A 27,716-nucleotide genomic window follows, 5' to 3' on the forward strand; every position below is an offset into this window, starting at 1 on the left:
CTGATATCACCTGCACTCACCTGGTATCACCTGGTCTCACATCGTATCACCTGCACTCACCTGGTATCACCTGGTATCACCTGGACTCGCCTGGTATCATCTGCACTCACCTGGTATCACCTTGTATCACCTGGACTCACCTGGTATCACCTGGTATCACCTGTACTCACCTGGTATTACCTGGACTCACCTGGTGTCACCTAGACTCACTTGGTATCACCTGTACTCACCTGGTATTACCTGGAATCACCTGGTATCACCTGGTATCACCTGGACTCACCTGGTATCACCTGGACTCACCTGGACTCACCTGGTCTCACCTGGTATCACCTGGACTCACCTGGTATCACCTGGTATCACCTGGACTCACCTGGTATCACCTAGACTCACTGGTATCACCTGGACTCACCTGGTATCACCTGTCTGTACTCTGCCACGAGCAGAAGTCAACACTCCACACTTAATACACAGCCACAAGTTGTATTTTTGTCACTTTATTGAATCCATCATTAAATGTTAACAGCACGAGCATTCTTCGCTACCATTAACTCTATTATCTACCGAATAGCTCAGAAAAAAACACTTTATTAATAGGCTGGGTGGGTCGGTGAGTAGGTGGGTAGGTGGGTGGGTGGATCGGTGGGTGGATGAGTGTGTAGGACGGTAGGTGAGTGGGTGGACGGGTGGGTGGATGGGTGGGTGAGGAGGTGGGTAGGGGTAAGGTTTGGTAGGTAGGCGGGCATGTACAAGGCAGGTAGGCGATAGGTAGGGGAGGAGGTAACACGCCTAATCACGCGAAGCCGCATTGCTCCAAGTCCTTTGTAACCACGTGGGCAGGGCGCCCGCCCCGCCCACGTGGGGGGTCCTGACGTCACTGGACTCGCACGCGCCTTTTGTGACGAAGCCGACGCTCTGTCCGTCGAGCAAAGCTCGAGATGGTTTCCTACTCCATCGAACACGGGGCACGTCTCTCCACAGAACAGCCACTCCTGAGACCCCCAGTGGTACCAAGTTTATCCACTCCGGAGCGTTGATGTGCCGAGCCGAGCCCTCAACCAGGAGGTGAACTGCGCCGTTTGTCGATCGTGAGATGCTCGCTCGACGGCCGAGCCACCCCGCCGGAGTGTCTCTCCATCCTCTACATCCGTCGGGCTCATGATCTCCGTCTATCCACACGCCCATCAGATCTCAGAAACCTCAGCAGGTTTGGGCCTGCATAGCGCTTGGGTGGGCGACGCAGCACGCGCACACAAAGACAGAGATGTTGTCATAGAAGTCGCCGCTGGGTTTACTTGGCGGGCAGCCAAAATAACAACATCACCTTGTTGTACTTTACTAAACTCCAATGTCTATTATCAGTGCCGGATGAAGCTCGTGCGGGGCCTGTCGCATATGTTATAAAGGGGCCCTAGAATAACAAAAAACACTTACATATTAAAACACAATAAAATACAAAAACTAAATTAAATCACGACGTTTCGAAAGCAACACAAGCTTCCGTCTTCAGGTGGAACAGTCACAACAGAATATCTGTGTCACAGATATCTGTGTCCGAAACGTCGTGATTTAATTTAGTTGTTTTCTTTTATTTTATTTTACCTACGTGACTTTACCAAAAAAAACAAAGAGTATGAATCCTTGCAGTCACGAAAGCTTCAAATCTAGAATTAAAACACACATTTTTTACTTGCATTGTAAAGTAATTGTTTTTTCATTTGCTATACAGCCAGATAATACGACAAATCGCTAACCTTAAACACCCAGTCGTTCGTATAAGTTTAAGGCAGTCTAGTACTATAGTAACAGAGCAAGTGTAGAATCACTGAATTGGAATTGATAGCTTGAAAGCATTTAGCACGGGGCCATTGAAAGTGCGGGGCCAGTAGCTACGTATGTAGAGGTGTTACAGGAGAGTGACACGCGGTTGTAGGGCGGTGGCCACAACCACGTCCGCTACGGCCACCACCCTGGGGGGCTGTGGGGGATGCTGTGATCCCTCCCAGCCCCGCCCCTCAGAGAGGGACAGTATAAAAGGTGGGACCCGGAGAGCTGAGAGGCAGGTCGACTCAAGCAAGATGAAGAGCCAGCGAAGAAAGAAGATCGACTAGCCAGACCCTGGAACTCCTTTGGCCCGCTGTCCTTCTGAGGGCCGGACTCGTGTGGCTGGTGATCGGGACCTGCGCCGAAGCTGGGCCAGGCCAGATAGCCTCCTGAGAGAGGGCCAGGATAGAGGGAACCAGGGAGCCAGCGTGGGCTAAAGTTTGGGGAACGTTCTCTCTGTAGAGTACGGGTGAAGAGGCCGTTACCTCTTCAAGTATCAGATTCGCCACTGTAATTGAAGCGTCTGTAATAAATACGTGTTGCCTCCAAAGAACAGTCTCCGACGTCAATAAGGCCATTACACATATGTAGCTACGTTTGCTACGAGGATAATCCGACACTGTCTATTATGCTCACAGCCTTCACCAACCCGCACTGACCAGCGTGCTGAAGTATGGTCAAATAACTGCCACGACCCGCGTGGTGTAGGAAGGCCCCCTCATCCAGCAGTGGATTCACACTTTGGTCTTTACACTACATAGACATTCATTCCTGTAGGTCTTTGGGTATTCAATATATCTCCAGCTGTCTGTGTCTCTGTGCATCGTTGTATCTGTATCTCTCAAGAGGACGCACCACATTTGTCATAAGCTCTGCCTTCGAACAGGACAATATTGAATATGCTGACGGTTCAGGCAATAGCCCATCCTCAGAAGAGAGCGAGGTCACAGAGCCTTAACTGTAGCTGGAGACGGTGCATTACACTGGGCCCGTGGGGAGATTCGCAGACACTGGGTACGAAACCAACTCTTTAGCAGCCAATATTGTATCCACTAACTCACTCGTATCAAAAGTACAATGAAGAATATCGTATACGTTTGATTATTTCGCCTGTTTACCCGGGGATAGCGTCACTGAGTCCCAAGATTTATCTTCAGGAGGGTTCTGCCACGATTTCGCAGGAGCAAGAGGCGATGTCGCTGCTGAGTGTGAGCCCAGTTGAGTAGTTTGCAGGTCATTTGTGAGCATTGCGATGTTTTGGCCCCAGTACCGGTTGTTACATTGTGTGGGGGTTTTGCTTTAGCTCTGGGAGGAATCCGACACAGAACGGGGGGAGAGAGAACACACAAACTCCACACAGAAGGGCGCCCGGGTCGGGAATCGAACCCAGGTTCTTCCTGCTGCGAGGCACGAGACGTGGTCGGGGCTAACGAGGTTCCCGCTGCCACGTCTCCCACACGTGAATTGCGGGCCGCACCGCGTATCGCGGTGTACGATGTCCGACGTTTCGCACCGGACAAGACGCGGCGCGACCCGGAAACCGTGCGAGCGCGGCCGCCCGCGGCTGCTAGGGGGGTGACGCCGCGAGATGGCCGCGAGCGGCGCGTCGGGTCACGGATCGCGGCTTCCCAAGGGATTCATTCCTCACGGGATATTTCCCGGATCGCCGATCGACGGGAGTTGGTGGGTTCGTGACTAGAAGCAGCCGTGGCGAGCGGTATACTGGATGCGGTGTGCCGGGGTTGGAAATATTTTCGGGGGACGCCGAGTCGGACGGACGCGGCCGGGGTCCAGCCGGGGGCTCGGGGCTTCTCAGGAGGGGGCTGCTGCTGCCGCTGCCGCTGCTGCTGCTGCACTGGGAAGGCTGCCCGTGAACTCGGGAGGTCATCTCAGCACGCATACCGAGGGGGTAACACTTGTAGCGCCGCACAGATGTATTCAAACCACAGACTCAATCGCCAAACCCTCGTCTCATCCATGGAAGGAACAGTCGTGAACCCAGCGGGGGGGGAGGGGTGGGTGGGGGTCACTCGAGGGTGACCCCAGCGGGGGGGGGGGGTGGGTGGGGGTCACTCGAGGGTGACCCCAGCGGGGGTGGGGGGTGGGGGTCACTCAAGGGTGACCCCAGCGGGGGGGGGGGTGGGGGTCACTCGAGGGTGACCCCGCGGTCCCACTTGGAGGCAGGGCACGGCTCAAATTCGGCAACGTCGTATTTGTGGAAGTCGCGGATTCCCTTCATGAGGCAGCAGGCGAGGATGATGCTGATTATCTGGAGGAGGAGGCAGGGCAGAGGGCGAGCTGATGAGAGCCAAGCGGAGCAAAGCTGTGAAAGTCTTAGATTTGATGATCGAGTCTGGCTGGGCCAGCAGTGCATCTCACAGCTGGGGCTGTGATGGGATTTATTCGAGGATACCCACAGGAGGCCGGGCGCTGTTGAACAGTTTCACATCTCAGCTCCCCCCCCCTCCCCCACTGCTGTCCCTTGGGAAGGTCCGATAATGGGCTTCTGGGCTTTCATGCCAGGGCACAAGCAATCACTTTCACCGTTAACATCATCATCCATCATTAGTATCCGTCATCATCATCATCATCCATCATTAGCATCCGTCATCATCCATCATTAGTATCCGTCATCAACATCATCCATCATTAGTATCCGTCATCATCATCATCCATCATTAGTATCCGTCATCAACATCATCATCCATCATTAGTATCCGTCATCATCATCCATCATTAGTATCCGTCATCATCATCATCCATCATTAGTATCCGTCATCATCATCATCATCGATCATTAGTATCCGTCATCATCATCATCATTAGTATCCGTCATCATCATCATCATCCATCATTAGTATCCGTCATCATCCATCATTAGTATCCGTCATCATCATCATCCATCATTAGTATCCGTCATCATCATCATCCATCATTAGTATCCGTCATCATCATCATCATCCATCATTAGTATCCGTCATCATCATCCATCATTAGTATCCGTCATCATCATCCATCATTAGTATCCGTCATCATCATCATCCATCATTAGTATCCGTCATCATCATCATCATCCATCATTAGTATCCGTCATCATCATCATCATCCATCATTAGTATCCATCATCATCATCCATCATTAGTATCCGTCATCATCATCATCATCCATCATTAGTATCCGTCATCATCATCATCCATCATTAGTATCCGTCATCATCATCATCCATCATTAGTATTCGTCATCATCATCATCCATCATTAGTATCCGTCATCATCATCATCATCCATCATTAGTATCCGTCATCATCATCATCCATCATTAGTATCCGTCATCATCATCATCCATCATTAGTATCCGTCATCATCATCATCATCCATCATTAGTATCCGTCATCATCATCATCATCCATCATTAGTATCCGTCATCATCATCATCATCATCCATCATTAGTATCCGTCATCATCATCATCATCCATCATTAGTATCCGTCATCATCCATCATTAGTATCCGTCATCATCATCATCCATCATTAGTATCCGTCATCATCATCATCCATCATTAGTATCCGTCATCATCATCATCATCATCCATCATTAGTATCCGTCATCATCATCATCATCCATCATTAGTATCCGTCAACATCATCCATCATTAGTATCCGTCATCATCATCATCCATCATTAGTATCCGTCATCATCATCATCCATCATTAGTATCCGTCATCATCATCATCATCCATCATTAGTATCCATCATCATCATCATCATCCATCATTAGTATCCGTCATCATCATCATCATCCATCATTAGTATCCGTCATCATCATCATCATTAGTATCCGTCATCATCATCATCATCCATCATTAGTATCCGTCATCATCCATCATTAGTATCCGTCATCATCATCATCCATCATTAGTATCCGTCATCATCATCCATCATTAGTATCCGTCATCATCATCCATCATTAGTATCCCTCATCATCATCATCCATCATTAGTATCCGTCATCATCATCATCCATCATTAGTATCCGTCATCATCATCATCATCCATCATTAGTATCCGTCATCATCATCATCCATCATTAGTATCCGTCATAATCATCAGCAGCGTCCAACATCATCATCATTAGTATCCATCATCATCACCATAAGCGTCCATCATCAGCAGCGTCCATCATCATCAGCAGCGTCCATCATGAACATCACCTGGATGAGCGCCAGGCCGAGGGCAACGCCGCCCACGAGCAACGCGTTCTGGAGCAAGATCGACTCCACCATGGACAGGCAGCCCTGGGACACACGCAGCACACACACAGCACGCAGCACGCACGCAGCACACACGCAGTGCAACCACATGGAGTACACACACGCAGCACGCACGCAGCACGCACGCAGCACACGCGCAGTGCAACCACATGGAGTACACACACGCGGCACATACGCAGCGCGAAGCACACGCAGCACACGCGCAGTGCAACCGCATGGAGTACACACACACAGTACACACCGCATTCCTGTGGGCGCCCAGATGAGCCACTCAAGCGAGTGCCCAGGTGAGCGCCCGCGGGAAGCGCCCAGGTGACCCTTCTGACTTGTGCACAGGTGAGCATGTGGACGAGCGGGCATGGGGTAGGGCCAGCGGTTTGCGATCCGGCCGCACCTCGGTGTAGATCACTGCGGAGGCGGTGCTCGCATCCACGTTGTCTCCACAACGCTCCCGGGGGTAGATGCAGCAGCTGTCGGGGACCCTGCCGCTGCTGCTGTTGCTGTTGCTGCCGCTGCTGTTGCTGGAGGCGAACCAGTTGTCGAAGGAGGTCACCCCGCAGCACTTGAGCTGCACGAAGACCAGACAAAGATCCCCCGTGTAGCCCACTCAGACTGCCGGAACAAGCGCTCTCAGCGAGCGCCTTCTCGAGGCTCCTGATGACGGCGTGGAGAGGTTTCAAGCCAGCAGTGGGTAGGCCGTGCTTCTCGATGTTGATGATGATGATGGCATGGAGGAGGCCTTCATCCGGTAGTTGACAGACAATGGCTCATTGTGATGACGACAACGATAATAATAATGGGGAGGTTTTCATGCAGCAGTGGACAGAGCACGTGGCTCGTGACGGTGGCGCCGGTGCCCGCGGCTCCGTGGCTCTCACCTGGGTCTGCATCTTCCCCAGAAGATCGTCCACCGTCGCCTCGGGGTGCTTCTCCAGCAGCTTCCACACCTTCACCTCCACCAGCTCACGCACCTGCACCCCCACCCCCACACGCGTCGTCATTCACCCAATTTTTATTTTTCCACTTGCATACCCGAACCGCGCTGGGGCTGTGCCGAGACAACCCGGCACGGTTTGGGTAGCGCCGGGGGGTTGTTTTTCCACTGCGGAAGCCGCGCCGTGCCGCCGACGTAACGCAAGGGGAAGTTTCGGTGAACCCCGCCCGCGGCCCTTCTCGTGAGTTTCACGGTTTCCGGTTCTGGGTCCGCTCCGTTAATCGCCACCCACCCACATTGCCATGGCTGTGATGTGCCGGTGGGCGCCAGGGTGGCTTGGAGATGTTCACTCACTCGCCTGGCATGCAGGAGGTCGTGGGCTCGATCCCGACCCTGACGCCTGCTGCTGTATATTTGGAGTTTGCGTGTCTCTCTCCACGTGGTCGCGTGGATTTTTATCCGGGTCCTCCGGTTTTCCCCTCCACATTTATAATCATCGTCACGCGTTTAGAGACTTTGGCTGCAGCTATAAATGTCCACGTGATAAGCCACTTCGTCGGGCTACTATTTGTGGCCAGGTCGCTTCTTAAAAAGAGCTACGTAGCTCAGTTCGTGTACCTGGTTAAATAAAAAAAATAGTTTAGTTTGTAGAAAAGGGGTGCGAGATCCTCCGATAGCCTTGAACAGACTGTAGGGGCACTGTTCGCGAGCACAACAATGGGGTGATGTGGACAGAATCACGCCCAGCCACCTTTGTCTCCCCGGTGCCGATGTTTACGCACCAGATGCTCATGTAAATTCGAGTTGACCTAAGGGAGGTGCATGGCCGGTTCAGATTTCACTCGCCACCGATGTTAGCCAGAGCCAGGGATCAAACTCAGGTTGCCGGGGTCGTCAGTTCAGCGCGCAAAACCCCTGCGGGCCGCTGCACAGCGGGAAGCGTTAACAACGGTTGCTTTACGGATAGACCGGAACCGGCATATGAATGCGGAATTCCCACCACTGGCTCGGGGCAGCGTGAGCGTGCAGGGCACGCACCTGGTGTCTGAAGAAGTAGGCGGTGACTCCGAGCCCGAGCTCCAGGAAGAAGATCAGGAACATCAGAGCAGAGAACTGCGGCGCACAGAGACGGAGACGCCCCACGTGGCCTCAGCAGAGCGCACACCACGACGAGCGACGCCGACTGGAGTGGCGCGAGTGCGAGTCGGGGCCTCACCGTGGCCATCATGCAGTGGCTCTCGCGCTGCGCCCCGCAGCAGCCGAAGAAGGAGACGAGGAAGACGACGAGGCCCAGGGCCATGACGCAGAGCGAGGCGACGGTCGGCGCGTCGCTGAGGACGGCGTCCGAGTCGCTCAGCATCAGAGCCCCGACCGCGACGAGGCACAGGCTGGAGAGCTGGGGGGGGGGGGGGGGTCGCGTGCGGTCAGGAGGTGCTCAGCACTACGGGGCTGGGGCGGGAAACCCGTGCCAGAGGTGGAAATTCCACATTCTCGTGACATACGGCTGGGTTTGGGTGTGGGATCGTGTTACAGTCAGAGGTAGACACGGGGTTTGGGTGTCGGATAGCGTTCGGGTCCTGGTGAGGTTTCGGGTCTCGGTTAGGGTCATGGTTGGGGGATAGCATCACTGGGTTAGAGTCAGGGCCTGGGTCAGGGTGAGAGTCAAGGTCTGGGTCAGGGTCTGTGTCAGGGCCTGGGTCAGGGTGAGAGTCAAGGCCTGGGTCAGGGTCTGTGTCAGGGGCTGGGTCAGGGTGAGAGTCAGGGTCTGGGTCAGGGTCTGTGTCAGGGTGAGAGTCAGGGTCTGGGTCAGGGTCAGCGTTAGAGTCAGGGTCTGGGTCAGCGTTAGAGTCAGGGTCTGGGTCAGGGTGAGAGTCAAGGTCTGGGTCAGGGTCTGGGTCAGGGTCTGGGTCAGGGTGAGATTCAGGGTCTGGGTTAGAGTCTGCGTCAGGGTCTGGGTTAGAGTCAGGGTTAGAGTCAGGGTCTGGGTCAGGGTTAGAATCAGGGTTAGAGTCAGGGTCTGGGTCAGGGTTAGAGTCAGGGTCTGGGTCAGGGTCAGGGTTAGAGTCAGGGTCTGGGTCTGGGTTAGAGTCAGGGTCTGGGTCAGGGGTAGAGTCAGGATCTGGGTCAGGGTGTGGGTCAGGGTGAGAGTCAGGGTCTGGGTCAGGGTTAGAGTCAGGATCTGGGTCAGGGTGTGGGTCAGGGTTAGAGTCAGGGTCTGGGTCAGGGTTAGAGTCAGGATCTGGGTCAGGGTGTGGGTCAGGGTCTGGGTCAGGGTGTGGGTCAGGGTTAGAGTCAGGGTCTGGGTCAGGGTTAGAGTCAGGATCTGGGTCAGGGTGTGGGTCAGGGTCTGGGTCAGGGTGTGGGTCAGGGTTAGAGTCAGGGTCTGGGTCAGGGTTAGAGTCATGGTCAGGGTCAGGGGCTGGGTCAGGATTAGAGTCATGGTCTGGGTCAGGGTTAGAGTCAGGGTCTGGGTTAGGGTCAGGGTTAGAGTCAGGGTCTGGGTCTGGGTTAGAGTCAGGGTCTGGGTTAGGGTCTGGGTCAGGGTTAGAGTCAGGGTCAGGGTCTGGGTTAGAGTCAGGGTCTGGGTCAGGGTTAGAGTCAGGATCTGGGTCAGGGTGTGGGTCAGGGTGAGAGTCAGGGTCTGGGTCAGGGTTAGAGTCAGGATCTGGGTCAGGGTGTGGGTCAGGGTTAGAGTCAGGGTCTGGGTCAGGGTTAGAGTCAGGATCTGGGTCAGGGTGTGGGTCAGGGTCTGGGTCAGGGTGTGGGTCAGGGTTAGAGTCAGGGTCTGGGTCAGGGTTAGAGTCAGGATCTGGGTCAGGGTGTGGGTCAGGGTCTGGGTCAGGGTGTGGGTCAGGGTTAGAGTCAGGGTCTGGGTCAGGGTTAGAGTCATGGTCAGGGTCAGGGGCTGGGTCAGGATTAGAGTCATGGTCTGGGTCAGGGTTAGAGTCAGGGTCTGGGTTAGGGTCAGGGTTAGAGTCAGGGTCTGGGTCTGGGTTAGAGTCAGGGTCTGGATTAGGGTCTGGGTCAGGGTTAGAGTCAGGATCAGGGTCTGGGTTAGAGTCAGGGTCTGGGTTAGGGTCTGGGTCAGGGTTAGAGTCAGGGTCAGGGTCAGGGTTAGAGTCAAGGTCTGGGTCTAGGTGCTAGGGCTGGGCTAAATGTGTCCTCCATGTTTAAGGCAGCAGGAGAGCAGACATCTACATGACACATTGCTGCGGCTCATTGATTGGTGCAGTTCCTTTACGGAACGACGCATCGCTAACTTTCACCACCTTGTTGATCTAGGAGGAATGATAGACTCGTGGACACACGTAGATATATTATTGTTGTTGTTGGGCTCTGAAAACATCCCAGGAGGCTGCGCTCGCTCGAGCCGCTGCGTTCCCCTCCCCTCTCCCCTGGGCGTGGAGTTTGGGCGATTGAGCAGAAAAAATCCCCTAAATATAACTCGAGCCAAAACCAAAACCACACGGAACATACATACACACTCACACACGGAACATACATACACACTCACACACGGAGCATACATATACACACACACGGAGCATACATACACACTCACACACGGAACATACATACACACTCACACACAGAACATACATATACACACACAGAACATACATACACACTCACACACGGAACATACACATTCACACACGGAACATACAAAAACACTCACACACAGAACATACATACACACTCACACACGGAACATACATACACACACACAGAACATACATACACATACACACAGAACATACATATACACACACACAGAACATACATACACAGTCACACACAGAACATACATACACACTCACACACGGAACATGCATACACAGAACATACATACACATAGAACATACATATGCACACACAGAACATACATACACACTCACACACGGAACATACATACACACACAGAACATACACACTCACACACAGAACATACATATACACACACACGGAGCATACATACACACACAGAACATACATACACACTCACACACGGAGCATACATACACACTCACACACGGAACATACACATTCACACACGGAACATACAAAAACACTCACACACAGAACATACATACACACTCACACACGGAACATACATACACACACACACAGAACATACATACACATACACACAGAACATACATATACACACACACAGAACATACATACACACTCACACACAGAACATACATACACACTCACACACGGAACATGCATACACAGAACATACATACACATAGAACATACATATGCACACACAGAACATACATACACACTCACACACAGAACATACATACACACTCACACACGGAACATACATACACACAGAACATACACACTCACACACAGAACATACATATACACACACACACGGAGCATACATACACACACAGAACATACATACACACTCACACACAGAACATACATACACACTCACACACAGAACATACATATACACACACACAGAACATACATACACACTCACACACAGAACATACATACACACTCACACACAGAACATACATATACACACAGAACATACATACACACTCACACACGGAACATACATACACACTCACACACAGAACATACATACACGTTCACACACAGAACATACATACACACTCACACACGGAGCATATCCACACACTCACACGGAACACACACTCACGCAAGCCCGCAACACACACACGGAACATACGCACGGACGCGCGACACACACACACACTCACACTCGGAAGACACACACACGTACACACTCATGCGGACCACACACACGCACGCGCACACGCACGCGCAGTAAACAAGGCCACGTGTGCCGCGCGTGGGCGAGCCGCACGCGGAGTCCGCAGCTGCTGCGACTGCGCCGCCACTCACGGCCGAGAGATGTTCCCCAAATGAGACCCAGTGGTCGGTGGTTCCTCTTCCATCGCCGTCCCACGCCCCTCGTCGGCCACGTGGCTTGCGTGGCCATTCGTCCACACGCCGCTCGGTGCGGCCGTAGTTTGACTCGCGGCCACGGCTGTAACATCGGTCGTGAGTGACAATATGAACCTACGCACCTCGCCAACCCGCACTGACCCAGCAACCAGCGTGGGGAAGTATGGCCAAACAACATCTTCGATCGGCGCGGCGTGGGGAGGTTTTCCGCCAGCAGCGGACCGGCATGGCAAGAGCTGTCGAGGATTTCACGTGGACAGCACGCGGAGTGTCTTGCGGGGAGGGGGGTAGGGGGGTGAACTCACGCAGAAGAGGAGGTTGAAAATAAAGATGAGGTATTTAATCACGGCAATTCTCCCGTCCACACCCATGGCGCCTCCTCGTCGCTTCCCCCGCACCTCCGATTAGCACGGTTGGCTACGTACGGTGCGAAAGAAGTTCAACATACACACGTCACTGGTCGGCAGCCAGGGCCGCCGCACACACGGCCTTCTCACCGTTAGAGTTCAAGTCGGGCTCATGGTCAGGGTCATAGTTATGGTGGGGTCAGGGTCAGCGCTAGAGTCAGGGCTGTGTCAAGGTTAGGTCAGAGTTAGGGTTACGGCTGGATCAGGGTTAGGTCAGAGTTAGTGTTACGGCTGGGTCAGAGTTACGTCTGGGTCAGGGTTAGGGCTGGGTCAGAGTTACGGCTGGGTCAGGGCTGGGTCAGGGTTAAGGCTGGGTCAGGGTTAGGGCTGGGTCAGGGTTAGGGCTGGGTCAGGGTTAAGGCTGGGTCACGGTTAAGGCTGGGTCAGGGTTAAAGCTGGGTCAGGGTTAAGGCTAGGTCAGGGTTAGGGCTGGGTCAGGGTTAGGGCTGGGTCAGGGTTAAGGCTAGGTCAGGGTTAGGGTTGGGTCAGGGTTAGGGCTGGGTCAGGGTTAAGGCTGGGTCAGAGTTACGTCTGGGTCAGGGTTAAGGCTGGGTCAGGGTTAGGGCTGGGTCAGGGTTAGGGCTGGGTCAGGGTTAAGGCTGGGTCAGGGTTAAGGCTGAGTCAGGGTTATGGCTGGGTAAAGGTTAGGGCTGGGTCAGGGTTAAGGCTGGGCCAGGGTTAAGGCTGGGTCAGGGTTATGGCTGGGTCAAGGTTAAGGCTGGGTCAGGGTTAAGGCTGGGTCAGGGTTAAGGCTGGGTCAGGGTTAGGACTGGGTCAGGGTTAGGACTGGGTCAGGGTTAAGGCTGGGTCAGGGTTAAGGCTGGGTCAGGGTTAGGACTGGGTCAGGGTTAAGGTTGGGTCAGGGTTAAGGCTGGGTCAGGGTTAAGGCTGGGTCAGGGTTAGGACTGGGTCAGGGTTAAGGCTGGGTCAGGGTTAAGGCTGGGTCAGGGTTATGGCTGGGTCACAGTTATGGCTGGTTCAGGGATGGGGCGGGGTCAGGGTTAAGGCTGTATCAAGGTCAGGGCTGGGTCAGGGTTTGGGCTGGGTCAGGGTTAAGGTTCAGGCCAGGTCAGGGTCAGGACTGCGACAGTATCCCCATGTTCAAATTAGCAAAAATTCTGTCAACAGCCCTCGACCACAACACCACAACGTACAATACGTACAATGCCACAATTAGAACTCTTCACCACAATACCAACACACACATCAGCACGATAACACAACGTTCACAACGCCACCACAATACCGACAAGGCAAGCTCCACAACAATACAGCGCAGCTACAATGACACTAAATAACACCATAACATAACATACAGTGAGGGAAAAAGTATTTGATCCCCTGCTGATTTTGTACGTTTGCCCACTGACAAAAAAATGATCAGTCTATAATTTTATTGTTAGGTTTATTTGAACAGTGAGAGACAGAATAACAACAAAATCCAGAAAAACGCATGTGAAAAATGTTATAAATTGATTTGCATTTTAATGAGGGAAATAAATATTTGACCCCGCGGCAAAACATGAATTAATACTTGCTGGCAAAACCCTTGTTGGCAATCACAGAGGTCAGACGTTTCTTGTAGTTGGTCACCAGGTTTGCACACATCTCAGGAGGGATTTTGTCCCACTCCTCTTTGCAGATCTTCTCCAAGTCATTAAGGTTTCGAGGCTGACATTTGGCAACTCGAACCCTCAGCTCCCTCCACAGATTTTCGATGGGATTAAGGTCTGGAGACTGGCCAGGCCACTCCAGGATCTTAATGTGCTTCTTCTTGAGCCACTCCTTTGTTGCCTTGGCCATGTGTTTTGGGTCATTGTCATGCTGGAATACCCATCTACGACCCATTTTCAATGCCCTGGCTGAGGGAAGGAGGTTCTCACCAAAGATTTGACGGTACATGGCCCCGTCCATCTTCCCTTTGATGCGGTGAAGTTGTCCTGTCCCCTTAGCAGAAAAACACCCCCAAAGCATAATGTTTCCACCTCCATGTTTCACGGTGGGGATGGTGTTCTTGGGGTCATAGGCAGCATTCCTCCTCCTCCAAACGCGGCGAGTTGAGTTGATGCCAAAGAGCTCCATTTTGGTCTCATCTGACCACAACACTTTCACCCAGTTGTCCTCTGAATCATTCAAATGTTCATTGGCAAACTTCAGACGGGCATGTCTATGTACTTTCTTGAGCATGGAGACCTTGTGGGCACTGCAGGTTTTCAGTTCTTCATGGCGTAGTGTGTTACCAATTGTTTTCTTGGTGACTATGGTCCCAGCTGCCTTGAGATCATTGACAAGATCTTCCCGTGTAGTTCTGGGCTGATTCCTCACCGTTCTTATGATCATTGTAGCCCATTCCAGCCTTGTGTAGGTCTACAATCTTGTCCCTGACATCCTTGGAGAGCTCTTTGGTCTTGGCCATGGTGGAGAGTTTGGAATCTGATTGATTGACTGCTTCTGTGGACAGGTGTCTTTTATACAGGTAACAAGCTGAGATTAGGAGCACTCCCTTTAAGAGTGTGCTCCTAATCTCAGCTCGTTACCTGTATAAAAGACACCTGGGAGCCAGAAATCTTTCTGATTGAGAGGGGGTCAAATACTTATTTCCCTCATTAAAATGCAAATCAATTTATAACATTTTTGACATGCGTTTTTCTGGATTTTGTTGTTATTCTGTCTCTCACTGTTCAAATAAACCTACCATTAAAATTATAGACGGATCATTTCTTTGTTAGTGGGCAAACGTACAAAATCAACAGGGGATCAAATACTTTTTCCCTCAGTGTACGTAACATAGCATCCACAACACCACCGTACAAAAACACAGCCACAACACAACCCCATAACAGTATACACACCAACAACACAACACAACAATAACGGGCAGCATATCACGAAGCTGGAAGTTGCACTTTAAAACCGAAATGCAGTGAGCGAGAACGACTCATTCACTCATTCATCCTCTGGTTCACTCGCTAGTTTCTCGGCTCAGTGATAATTTATCAATGTTTTCATCCGCTCCTAAACTCATTCAACCGCTTGTTCATCCACTCATTCATCAGCTCCCTCGTCAATTGTTTCAATCACGTATCGGCTCATTCCTTCGTTAAAAAAAGAATGCATTCCTTCGTCCACGCATTCGTCACGTGGCGATAGCGTGAGACTCACGTGGCGACAGCGCCGAGTCGCAGTCCCTCGGCAAGCCGCGTCTCAGTCTGGCCCTGGGTGGCGACGGGGTGGTGACTGGGGCGGTGGGGGCGGGGGCCATGTGGCTGGTCCAACCCCGACGACACGGGGCCCCTATCGCCGCCGTCTCACGCGCTGGTAACTCCGCGATTGGCGGCCGAGATGCTGGGCGGTGGAGGTGGTCACCCGCACACCACGCTCACCGCACGCCCAGCTTCCGAGCTCACCACGCACCCACTCACCATTCATCCAGCCTACTAGCTCACCACTCACCATTCATCCAGCCTACTGGCTCACCATTCATACAATCTATTAGCTCACCACTCACCCACTCACCATTCATCCAGCCTACTAGCTCACCACTCACCATTCATCCAGCCTACTAGCTCACCATTCATACAATCTATCAGCTCACCACTCACCATTCACCCAGCCTACTAGCTCACCACTCACCCACCACTCTTCATCCGGCCTACTCGCTCACCGCTCACCATTCATCCAACCTACTGGCTCACCACTCACCATTCATCCAGCCTACTGCTCACCACTCACCATTCATCCAGCCTACTAGCTCACCACTCACCCACCACTCTTCATCCGGCCTACTCGTTCACCGCTCACCAAATTGACCACAAGTTATAAAAATACACCATCTGCACCACTCACTCGAGACCCTCACCACACAACTCAAACACTGCTCACCACATTGTGCACACACACCACTAAACCACTAAAGACTCACACCACACGACTCACCCACTATAAGTAAACGAGCTTGTTTGCCCGTCGAAGGACGGGTGTAAATTGCAGTAAATCTGAAATATGCAATAAAAAATTGTTCAGCTCATGATTATTAATGAGGGGGGTGGTTGCCCCATGTGGAGTGACGTCACCCGCTAATGGTTATTGGGGAGGGGTGCAGCATGTGGAGTGACGTCACCCGCTTATGATTAATGAGTGGAGGGGTGCGGCATGTGGAGTGCGTGACCTTGTGCGTTCGTGTAAATTTCCACACGGGCATGAATATTAATGAAGGGGGGGAGGGGGCTCTTTTGCAGTGACGTCACGCACGGATGTAGCACTGTGCTGCGTAGATTACTTTCTGTAAATAAACGTCATTTGAAGCGACTTTGCGTAATAAATTATTTAATTCAGCTCGATGAGGGGGGTGGGCCCCATGTGGAGTGACGTCACGTACGGGACACATTCTTGGCTTATTATCGTAGTAAATACTCCCCATTCGACAAACTCACCACTCACACAACACTCACGACACACAGACACCACTCACCCACTCTACAAATTCACTACAATCACTGTTTGGGTGCCGATGTCTTCATCATTAGCCACGATCCATCCACTGCTGGATGAAGGCCTCTCCAAGCCATCGCCATATGTCACGACCGAGCGACGCAACGATCCACCCAGCACCTGCACGTGCGGATTTCTTCGCTCCATCGCCTAACGGCGGTGGACGTCCCCTCGGAGCGCGAATTCCCTCCTTTGGCTGCCACTCTTGCTTGAGTCTCCACCTCCGGCCTCCGTCCCCTCTCGGGCCGTGCCCTGCCTCTGCCCATTCGCTCTGCCCAACCGTCGGGCGACGTAAACGCATCTCAAGAACGGCACGTGGGGCTCGCGTTGTTACGCTGTACAGAATAGAGATCTTTATTAAAACCGCGATATTTCAATATATACATAAAATTCAAGGTTCATTAGAAATAAAATAAAAAAATCCAACGTTACAAGTTCATTGTACAGGACGAAAATAAAATAAGGACGGGCCAAGCAGTCATAGACCTCCCAGCAGACAACACCTGAACTTGATTCGCCTCTGAGCACGCACACACACGCGCACCGACACCTCGACTGACCGTGAAGAAACCCCGACACACGCCAACTCGCCGCTCACAACCCGACCTGAAAATGCACGGCCACCTTAAAGTGCTCCTCCAGCCTCCTCCACGGGGCCCGGCCGCAAAAAGTTTTTGGTCCGACTCTCGGCGCTTTGCGAGGACACGCGAGGTATCAAGGTGCACGCCGCACGCCGCACGCGCGGATGAGAAGACGCGCACGCAGAGGGCAGCGGCGATTCTGCAGCGACTCTGGGGGGTGTCCGAGCCTCTCCAGTGAATGGAAGTGTCGCCCCCCGCCTCTGCTCTGCATGTGCCCCCCCCCCGCCCCCCTTGGGAGACTGTTTCTCGTCACGGATGAGGAGGCACCCAAGTTAAAGAAGAGGTCCTCCGCCGCTTTTTCGGTTTGTGCCGCGCATTGCTCGTCACGGTGTCCGACGGTTCGCTCCACGCGCCCATCGTGCTGATCGGCGTACGGTGGCGCAACCCGGAGACACGTAGCAGAGCTGCGTGGCGCAACCGCGAAAACCCACGCGGTGGTTACGTTGGAAAGATCACCGCGGAAAAGCCCGGCGATGCCATCGCCACCGCCGCGCCCATCCATCGTTTCCCTTTTCGCCAGATCCGGCGGCATTTGCACAATCGACGCCTCGTGACCTCCAAAACCTGCTGGTCCCATCCCTATCCCACTCGTGGAGTTCTACATCGAGGCTGCGGTGATGCGGACAGAGCGGCCCCCCACATTGGCTGGCGATGCCCCCTGTGCCCTCGAACCGCCGTCGACACGCAAACACGTACGCTCATCGCGTCGATATCATTGGTCCTCGCTGCGCACGCACGGGGAAGCGACGAGCTCGCTGTCGCATCCTCCCCCGTTGCCGTTCCCCGTCGCTCCACCGTCCCCTTTCCGCGAGTGGTGGCCGCCCCACTTCCCGCGTCCTACAGCGGCGCTCCTCGCCCGTCGCGACGCTCGGTGGACAGGTACACCGGCGCGGACGCGTCAATCGGTCACACAGCCAACAACGGTGCGGTCCACTCTCCATCACCCAGGGTGATGGGGGGAGCAGGCAGGGCTCGGAATTAACTGAAACGTGGACAATGCAAATCGTATGCACAATAGGGTGACAAACGTATCCACCGATTACGTAGTACGGGGGTGAACATTTAGAATTTATTGTGGCTCTTTTTAATGACCGGGTTATCTAGAGTGAGGATGCGCGGAGCTCCCGTGCACAAGGCCTCGAACACCGTTGTTCATTTGTCGCGAGCACGGCTTCCATCCGCAACCTCGGATAATGGGAGCGGTGACTGCGGCCGCACGGCCGGGAGGGGCTGACGTTCCAGAAGCGGACGAGGCGCGCGGCGGAGGGGCACGGCACGGGCGGAAAACCCCGGCGCCCCCGCTCGAGAGCGCGCCCACCCGGCGCGGCCCTGGTGTCACTGTGGTGCCGCACAACCGCTCCCACGCCCGTGTCGAAACCGGCACACGCTTGCAAGCAAGATAACATCGGCAGCCGCAGCGGCCGACAAACGGCCCCCGCCCCCACGAAACATTACGGCAGCTGCGGAGGCGGCGAGCACAGCCTCGTGCCGCCCGGCGTCGGTGGCCCGTTGCGCACCGCGGCTCGACGCGCCCGCACCCGCTCGCTCGGCCTCGCCCGGGAGGCGGCGCTGAGGTTCGGTGGGAAGAGGGCAGCCTTGGCGAGCATGGAGCTATAGGCAGCTCCATCTCCTAGGCTGGGCGCGAGCGCCGCGTCTTGCTCAGAGTGACGGGGCGTGTGTGCGTGCGCGGAAAATACCCGGTGGGTGAGCGGAACCCTTCGCCCTCACTGCATTTAAAACCGGATCAAAACAATTTAAAAAAATTACACTTGAAAGTGATAGGCGCCTCTACAGTGTAAATCCCAGTGCATTTGTGTCGCTCGCAGCAAAAGTGTGACGTGGCCCCGACTGCGCCGTCTCGCCGGCCTTCCTCCGATTAGTTCGGCGAGGGCCAGAACCGGGGCCCGCTCCGTGATTAACGCTGCATGACAGCGAATCCGTGGTGGGGAAAAAAATCATCGTTCAGAGACGAGACGAGCGAGCCCGGACGATGGGGCTCTTGGCTCCTTCGAACGCGAGTTTAAAATGTCTCCACGTTCCCCTTCCACAAGTGCAAAATGTAACCATTACGATAGAAATCCTCCTTCATGTGCATCGAACGCAGCCGATCAGCTGTCGAGCACACACACCAACCTGGCCACCCGGCCACCCGGCCAGCAACCTCCAAACACAGGCAACCAACAGACAGACAGACACACAAGCCTTGCACGCACACACGCACGCGGTGGCGGCATTGCAGACGGAGGGTCCGTAACCGCGGGGCGATGATGGGCGGCGTTGGCCGGGAAGGGGTGGGGAGCGTGTTCACGACGGGTTGTACCGCGTCTCCCCGGCCGACACTTGACTCATCCTCTTGGTGCTGCCCCACAGCTTGCGGAGCTGCCCCGATCGGATCTGTGACAGCGCACACGCGCAGACACATGCGTGGGAAGGCACGGTTAGTGCGTGCTTACGTTGCTGTTTGCAATGAGGAATGTGGGGCCTTGGCAACAACAGCAGCAGTCCGCGTGCGTGTGTGTGTGCGTGCGAGTGGCTGTGCGAGTGACCGTGTGAGTGCGTGGCTGTGTGCGAGTGAATGGGTATGTATGCGACTACGTGCGTGCACGTGACAGCGGATGCACGCGTACCTCGGGTGCCCGCCCGACGCCCACGAAGATGAGCTTGCCGTCGGCCAGGCCGACGAGCACGTGGCTGCGCTCTTTCGTGACGGAGACGCAGTGCACGGGCACGCGCATCGCCAGCGACGTCACCTCCTCCAGGCTGCCACCACGGGGGAGGTAGGGGAACGGGGCGGAATGGAGGGGAGCACGGGGAAGTGAGGGCATGGTGGGGACATGGGAAGAGATGAATCGCAAGGTGGATTTTGCAGGCGAGGGCTTGCGCCACCCATAACGGTTATCCCATGCGGGTGAGCACGTGTCTGCCACCACGGCCTACCCTTACGGGCGAGTCTTGTACCCACACAGGTGAGCGAGCGTGCGGGTACCTGTGCAGGTGCCGTATGGACAGGTTGCACTGCATGCTGCCCAGCACCACGTGCTCCCCTGCGACGCACAGGTCGGCGAGCTGCTCGTACAGGCCCTGGGAGGCGAGGTGCCGCCCGTTCACAGAGTACACGTGCAGCGTGTGCTTGTCCTGCGCACGCAGCCATCGCACCAGTCAACGGGGCAGGCTTGCCTTCGAAAGAACGCCCTCTACGCCGCGGCGTACAGATTGCTGCGTGTGGCGTGCGTGGCGTGCGTGGCGAGCGTTGGGCACGGCGAGGGTCGCTCACCTTGAGGCTGGCCTTGGCCTCCAGCGTGCTGTACACGACGACGTGGCCCTCGCAGGAGAGCGCGAGCGCCGGCACGGACAGCGGCAGGGAGCTCTCACACGGCGGGCGCAGGCAGCGCATGTACTGGCCGTGCTGCACCGTATGCACCATCACCATGCCGTCCTGGCGCACGCACACACACACACACGTGAGCGAGCGAGCGGGCGGGCGGGCGGGCGCCGGTGAACAGTCCGGGAAGATGACTGGCGCACACCCCGCGCTGCTGAGTAGCAATGACGTGATGAAGAAGGGTCCCGGCCAGCAGAGGATGCCCTGGGGCACGTTGGTGCTGCCCTGGCTGCCCATCTCCGTATTGTTGGGGCTCCGTATTGTTGTTGTTGGTGATGGGCCTCCGTTGCTTCATGCTGTGCTGTGTCGCAGTGTTGCTCTGTCTCCTCTTGGTCTTATTTGAGGATTTAATATAGCGACTTTGTCAAAGCACTTTAAAAGAATTATAAATGGTACATTAGTTATTGGCTGATGGGGAAAAGGGATGGGATTTTAGAATTGGGGAGGGGAAGGGATGGCAAGGGAGGGTGATGATAGGGAAAGGGAGGGGCGAGGTAAGGAAGGGGGAGGATGATTAAGGTTTTACGGACAAGGACAGGAAGTAAGAAGAATAGGCTAATGAAAAAAGATCAGGCTTAAGAGAGAAACGAAAAATGGTTTAGTGAAGTTGCATATGTTGAGGGTAAAGGAGCAGAAACGTGAACACGGGGAGGGGGGGTGTGGTGTGGGACAAAAGAGATTGTGAAGGCAGGGGCCTAGATGGGACAGAGTGAGAAATAATAGAAGCGAGATAGGATGGGGCTGGGCCATGGAGCGATTTGTAAACGAGGGTGAGGAATTTGAATAAACAGAGGTCGTAGACGGGAAGCCAATCGAGTTGGAGAAAGAAGAGCAGAGGAATGGGTGCTTGCCTAAGCCACCCCGGCCTTCTAGGGCACCGGAGAGTTAACACCCAGCAAGGTAGCAGTGGGGAACACAGGTGGTGGAACACAGGTGCTGGAACACAGGTGCTGGAACACAGGTGGTGGAGCGGTCAGCCAGTTAACCCCACAACACCTGGGCCTGTCCTGTGATCTCCCGCCAAGCGATAGCCTCTAAGAGCACCTAGCCTAACACAAGCGCTGTGGTGCCGTCATCAGCAACCGGCAGCTGTTGTTGGCTGATGTTGTCGATGTTGCATGTGTCTCACCTTGGCGCCCGAGACAGCCATGTCGAGCTCGGTGCTGATGGCCACGCACAGCACCTCCGCCGTGTGGCCGTACAGCACCTGCAGGGGCTTGGGCATCAACCCCACGCATATCCCACCCTGCAGCACACGGGCAGACGGGCACATACACGCACGCACATGCATGTGCACGCACACGGGGAAAAAGATCCCCTATCTAGTAGACGGACAAGAATATGCATTTCAAATCGGATTTCAAGTTTATCGTGCTTCACCGGGTTAGAACTCAAGGGGCGAGGACGAGCCTCCTTCACACGAGCGACCGTTACAGATGGACGAGGCCGACGCATGGCCGCGCGCAGCTCAGTTGGAAGAGCTGTGACGTGGCGCGCATGCGTGGCGGGGAGGGGAGGGCACCTGGTAGAGGAGCTGCCACACCATGCACGTGGTGTCCCGCGAGCCCGTCACCAGGTGGATGCCGCAACCGTCCAGCGCCAGGCACGTCACGATGTCTGCGCGCCGCGGGCGGCAAAACGACAAGAGAGACCGCGGGCTCGACGGCGCTTACACCGACACCGGCTGACAGAGGTGGACCAGAGGCACGGTTACAACGGGACGGAACAGGGAAAACCTGACATCGCATGGCCCTCGGCCACACGCGAGCTACATTCATCTGTCGCTGCGATCACGTTAGCCGCACCAATCTGGTACTAGGATAGGAATGTATTCCAACCCGGCCACAACGCCGTGCTTCTGATTTCAGTGCACTCGCTCGTAGCCAGTGATCGGAGTGTTCGATGATGTCAAACGCATTTGAAAGCCTTGTTCGACCCTCGGGCAGGAGGAGGCTCTCCCGCCCCGACTTGGCGCCGGGCACAAAGCGGCGAGGAGGAAGAAGTGGCGGACGTGTGAAGCCGTTGCCGCCAGCGCAAGGATCCGGCGGCGTCACGAGGTCTCGTACCGATGTGGCGGGTGTAGTGCGCCACGGGCCGCGCCTTGCCCAGCGACGTGGCGCGGACGCTGTTGTCCCAGTTGCCGGCGCTGAACAGCAGCTTGCCGTCCAGAGAGACGGCATATAGCCGGCACGACGCCTCCAGGCCGGGCGCCAGCGGGCCCGTGATGTAGCGCTGGGTCCTGTGAGAGAGACGGCGTGTGCAACGGACAAACACGCACACACACGTAAACATCTCCTGTAACCATTTAACAAAACTACCGAGCGTTCAATCATTGCTCATGTGAGCACATGGAGCATGGTGGACACATGGCACATGAGAGACTTGAATGGCAAAGGAGGTATATGGGATATGGTGGCCATAAGACAGAGTGAACACAAGAGACACAAAGAACAAGGATGACACTTGGATACAGGAGACACGGGGGACACAGGAGATACGGGGAACCCAAGAGGACGGGGAACACAAGAGACACAAGGCACAAAAGGGACATGAGGACACATGGGACAAGGAGAGGACGTACTTGATGCTTGCGACCGAAGGGTCCCGTGAGAAGGTGAAGTAATTGGAGATGTTCTTGTTGTAGGGGAGCCAGCCGTGCGCGCCCACCAGGCTGTTGGCACTCACCGTCACCTGAACAGTGCACGCACGCACGCACGCACACACGGGCATGCACGCACGCACACACACGGGCATGCACGCACGCACACACACGGGCATGCACGCACGCATGCACGCACACACGGGCATGCACGCACGCACACACACACGGGCATGCACGCACACACACACGGGCATGCACGCACACACACACGGGCATGCACGCACACACACACGGGCATGCACGCGCACTTGGGTACAGAACAAAACTCGTCGTTGTCGCAGCGAGTGATTGCTGGGTACGTGGGGAGCAGATGCGGCCCCGATGGTGGCACCCACCAGCGTCTCGAGGCCGCCCTGCGAGATGAAGGAGCGAGGCTGGTTCCTCGGCACCACCGCCTTCACGATGGGAATGTCATCGCTTATGCCCTGCAGGCGGCACGGGGGGAAATGGAGACATGGGCACGTGAGGACACGGGGACACAGGAACTAGGGGGAAAAGGCACACGGATACAGGGGACGCAACACCAAGGAACAAATACGAGAACAGACACAGAGCAAACTAATCTGTATCTCTTGTCTCCTGGTCTCTCATTTCTCTCTTGTTTATCTCTGTCATCAAACGAAGCTAATCTCTCTGGTCTACAGCTCTTTCATCTCAGCTCAAAGGGGAGGGGTTGGGGGAGACCCTGGGTGGGGGTGGGATGGGTTTGGCGCGAGGGTGACGGCACCTCTTCAAAAAACGTCTTGAGCTCGGAAGTGTTGAGGAAGAGATTCATGGTGAAGGTGTCTGTGCGTGAGAGGGCGCGGAGCGCCGACACGGCCGACAGACGCGACGGGTGCGGCTCCTGGTGGGGGCGGCACAGAAAACGCGGCACAGCAAACGTGGCGTCAGGATTTGGGCAACCACAAATTATATATTTCAATTTTACTTAAGATTAAAACTGTGTGTGTGCGTGTATGTGTGCGCACCTCTACGTGCGACTGTGTGTGTTCATGTGTGTATCAATGCGTGTACATATGCGTTCAGCTGTGTGGTTGTGTGTATCGGTGTGCACCTGTGTGTGCGAGTGTGCGTGCCTGCGTGATTGTGCGGGGCCGTGCCCGTGCGCGTGCGTGCCTTGAGCAGCTGGCACGGCGTCTGCCCGAAGTTGCTGATCATCCCCTCCACCGCCTTGCGCTCCATCTCGTTCTCGATGGCGTCTACATCCACGGCGCCTGCAGCACGACACCGCGCTCTGCTCAGACACCGCGCGCCACCCACACCTCGCCGCTCACCTCCCTCCGCCACTGACGACGACGATGATGATGCGCGCCGACGAGCGCCGTTTGCCAGTAGGCCTGGGACTCACCTTCGTAGGTGCAGTAGTAGAAGACATTGTGGGCCTCCACGGCCGCCGGGCCCCGCTGCTTATAGCCGAAGATCAGGTCGATCCACTCGTGCAGGTGGGCCGACACAAACTCCGACTCCTGTGGGGCACCACCGCACGCGCGTTCCGTTCTCTCACAGCCACTCGGCAATGCCACGGTGGGTTTATTTATTTATTTATACCGTTGCTGAGCGAGGGGCCGAGATACCAACATCACCAACCTCCCACGCGCGGTCATCCACGGCGTCACGCAGGGCCACACTCACCAGCGCGGCGCGGTGCTTGCGGATGAAGTCGTCGGGAGACTTGGCCCAGCGTGGCAGCACGACGTTGTTCACCGTCTCACGGGACATCTGCAGCGTCCCCAGGTCAAAGCCTGCACAAGGCCGCAGGCAAAACGACCGGGACCGGCTGGGGTTCACGACAAAACTCGCTTCCGTGTCCCGTGCCAACACGATAACTACGTAACGGTTTTGTTCATTACGGAGTAGAACTGAGGAACCTATGGCCTGCCACTTCATTTCACGCTGCCCACGGCCACACAAAGCCGACCACTTGGAAACAGCCCTCTTACGATCTTAATCCATTACCGTGAGCATCTTAGCGGCACGAATCAGGTACTAGAGGGGAATTATGTGAACCTGGCAACACTCTCTCTGATTTTCAGTGGGCTCAGTCACTACGGTTGCTGCAAAGGCCTCTTTATATTCGGTCGACACGCACGCTCACTCTTTTGTGATCTTCCAGGCTGCACAGGTGTCGCGCGCACGCCATACAGGGTCTGTGCGTGCACGCATCACACGGTATATAGCCTTTACGATCACAGGCCTGGGGACGCAAGGTACATATCAAGGGAGTACAAACAGGCCCGAATATCTTGGCAGCACTAATCAGGGGTGACAAACGGAGCTCAAGCGTGATTGCCCACCAGAGGTATTTGAAAGCTCCATTGGGCCGCAGTAAAGATCAGGTTCCCCATCTCTGCTTTTGAGGGACAGCCCAGAATGGCTCGCATAGGGAAACCAGCCACCGCCACCGCAGACAATTGAAGAACAATCGAGCACCCGTATGAGTTTTGTAATTACTTCCCACATAGGTTTGTCTGCGTTGATATTTAATTAGCAGTTTCGAAGCAGACTAGCAGATGCCAGGGTTTGCATATTTTGAAACTCAATCTTGTTTTGGTTTAGGTCTTCCAAGTTGTGGCTAAGTTCGGTTTTCTTGAGGGTGAGTTCCTAATAGCGACACGACCTTACAGAAAAGTTACCTCCCTCTTGGGTCATCGTTACGAGAGTTATTGTGACCCTAGACAGACGGATGGACGGAGCTAACGCACCGAACACTTTTAACCGTGGTTGGAAAGCGTTAAGTCCGGCGACGCACCGTTCTGATTCTCCAGGAACTCGGGGAAGTAGAAGAACTCTGGGATGAGCTCCTTGACGTCATTGGGGCTGTCCATGAGCGCCTGCCACGTCGCCGGGATGGAGTGGAACTGCCGGTCGGCGCAGTCGAACCTGGAGACAATAACCGCAAGGTGGGAGTAGCGAGTGAGTGCCGTGGTGAGCGAGTGAATGAGTGGGGGTTGAAACGCGTGGGCGCCGTGGCGAGCGCGCTGCGCACCTGCCGCTCTGCAGCTGGATGTGGAGCGTGGTGAGAGGCTCCACGCGGATCATGTAGTGCATCACACCCGCCGCGTTCGAGTAGTGGGTGCCGTAGTGGAACTTCCCCGTCGTGCCCGTCGTGTCCTCAAAGTTCTCGTACCTGAGACACGTGGACAACGAGAATGCGGACCGCCGATTGAGAACGCCGGTCAGTGATTGAGAACGAGGGTCAGCGATTGAGAACGCGGATCAGTGATTGAGAACGCGGAATAGCGATTGAGAACGCGGAATAGCGATTGAGAACGTGGATCAGCGAATTAGAACGTGGGTCAGCGATTGAGAACACGGATCAGCGAATGAGAACGCGGATCAGTGATTGAGAACGCGGATCAGTGATTGAGAACGTGGATCAGCGATTGAGAACGCGGATCAGTGATTGAGAACGTGGATCAGTGATTGAGAACGTGGGTCAGCGATTGAGAACGCGGATCAGCGATTGAGAACGTGGGTCAGCGATTGAGAACACGGATCAGCGAATGAGAACGCGGATCAGTGATTGAGAACGTGGGTCAGTGATTGAGAACGTGGGTCAGCGATTGAGAACGCGGATCAGCGATTGAGAACGTGGGTCAGCGATTGAGAACGCGGAATAGCGATTGAGAACGCAGACCGTCAAGCCGATCTGCGTGGCTCGCCGGGCGTCGCTCAGTGCCGGGATTACAAAATTATAAAAACACAGAGGGGCGAGTCCCCACGGAGATTGGTAGCACACACTCGGTATTGGGGACTGGGAGAGAAGCGGCCAAAATGGGCCGCGAGGAATCGGGAACGAGCAGGGGGCACTCGTTAGACGCAAGGCAACGCCGGTCGCGACTCTGCGCTCAACCCGACGACCGAGCCCAAACCTCCCATTCCCGTTCCCACGGCCGACTCCGTCGCACGCGGGACTTCCCGCGAGGCCGAGCGGGCGCCGGGGTCGCGGAGCGCCACTCGCCTGTCCTTGACCTCCTTGGCGTTGCGCTCGCTCACGATGCCGATGGGCTTGGAGAGGTCGCGGAACACCCCCGGGTTGCTCAGGTCCAGCTCGTCGGACGTGTAGTCGCTGAGCACCCAGGGGAACTAAATAAAGACGTAAATAGCCAAAATTAAACAGCTGTGATTTACCTCTGCTGTGTCCTAGGC

The 27,716-nt window shown here is 55.0% G+C and overlaps 2 protein-coding genes across 3 annotated transcripts in view; both read right to left on the bottom strand.

Moving 5' to 3' along the window:
- Positions 1-478: 478 nt before the first annotated feature.
- Positions 479-15,721, bottom strand: LOC116943969 (CD63 antigen-like). Its single transcript, XM_032957355.2, has 8 exons — positions 15,554-15,721; positions 12,290-12,401; positions 8,242-8,421; positions 8,064-8,138; positions 6,970-7,062; positions 6,486-6,659; positions 6,032-6,115; positions 479-4,090 (listed from the first exon to the last, which is right to left on the bottom strand). The coding sequence occupies exons 2-8, from the start codon at positions 12,353-12,355 to the stop codon at positions 3,968-3,970; spliced, it is 795 nt and encodes a 264-aa protein (XP_032813246.2). The 5' UTR covers positions 12,356-12,401; positions 15,554-15,721; the 3' UTR covers positions 479-3,967.
- A 1,487-nt stretch (positions 15,722-17,208) lies between these two features.
- The window catches only part of LOC116943965 (neurobeachin-like protein 1), a 55,913-nt gene continuing 45,405 nt past the window's right edge, over positions 17,209-27,716 (bottom strand). For both annotated transcript variants that reach the window (XM_032957352.2, XM_032957351.2), the window contains 16 exons: positions 27,529-27,653; positions 26,554-26,694; positions 26,317-26,447; positions 25,200-25,309; positions 24,916-25,033; positions 24,684-24,781; positions 24,295-24,411; positions 23,903-23,992; positions 23,487-23,596; positions 22,972-23,144; positions 22,428-22,522; positions 22,035-22,151; positions 20,798-20,959; positions 20,510-20,658; positions 20,151-20,283; positions 17,209-19,917 (listed from right to left, as the gene is read on the bottom strand). In XM_032957352.2, coding sequence (XP_032813243.2) covers positions 19,828-19,917; positions 20,151-20,283; positions 20,510-20,658; positions 20,798-20,959; positions 22,035-22,151; positions 22,428-22,522; positions 22,972-23,144; positions 23,487-23,596; positions 23,903-23,992; positions 24,295-24,411; positions 24,684-24,781; positions 24,916-25,033; positions 25,200-25,309; positions 26,317-26,447; positions 26,554-26,694; positions 27,529-27,653 — 1,959 coding nt within the window. In that variant the 3' untranslated portion in view covers positions 17,209-19,827. The remainder of the gene's footprint in view (positions 19,918-20,150; positions 20,284-20,509; positions 20,659-20,797; positions 20,960-22,034; positions 22,152-22,427; positions 22,523-22,971; positions 23,145-23,486; positions 23,597-23,902; positions 23,993-24,294; positions 24,412-24,683; positions 24,782-24,915; positions 25,034-25,199; positions 25,310-26,316; positions 26,448-26,553; positions 26,695-27,528; positions 27,654-27,716) is intronic.

This window comes from Petromyzon marinus, chromosome 19 (genome assembly GCF_048934315.1).
Source record: "Petromyzon marinus isolate PM22_M1 ecotype Great Lakes invasive population chromosome 19, UKy_Petmar_22M1.pri1.0, whole genome shotgun sequence".
Taxonomy (NCBI): Eukaryota; Metazoa; Chordata; class Hyperoartia; order Petromyzontiformes; family Petromyzontidae; genus Petromyzon; species Petromyzon marinus.

Excerpts from the sequence above, each read along its gene's own strand:
- LOC116943969 (XM_032957355.2), bottom strand. The coding sequence starts at position 12,355 with ATGGGTGTGGACGGGAGAATTGCCGTGATTAAATACCTCATCTTTATT. Across the intron at positions 8,422-12,289 it reads TTTTCAACCTCCTCTTCTGC|CTCTCCAGCCTGTGCCTCGT; the intron begins GTGAGTTCACCC and ends CCCCCCCCCCAG. Across the intron at positions 8,139-8,241 it reads GCCACTGCATGATGGCCACG|TTCTCTGCTCTGATGTTCCT; the intron begins GTGAGGCCCCGA and ends TGTGCGCCGCAG.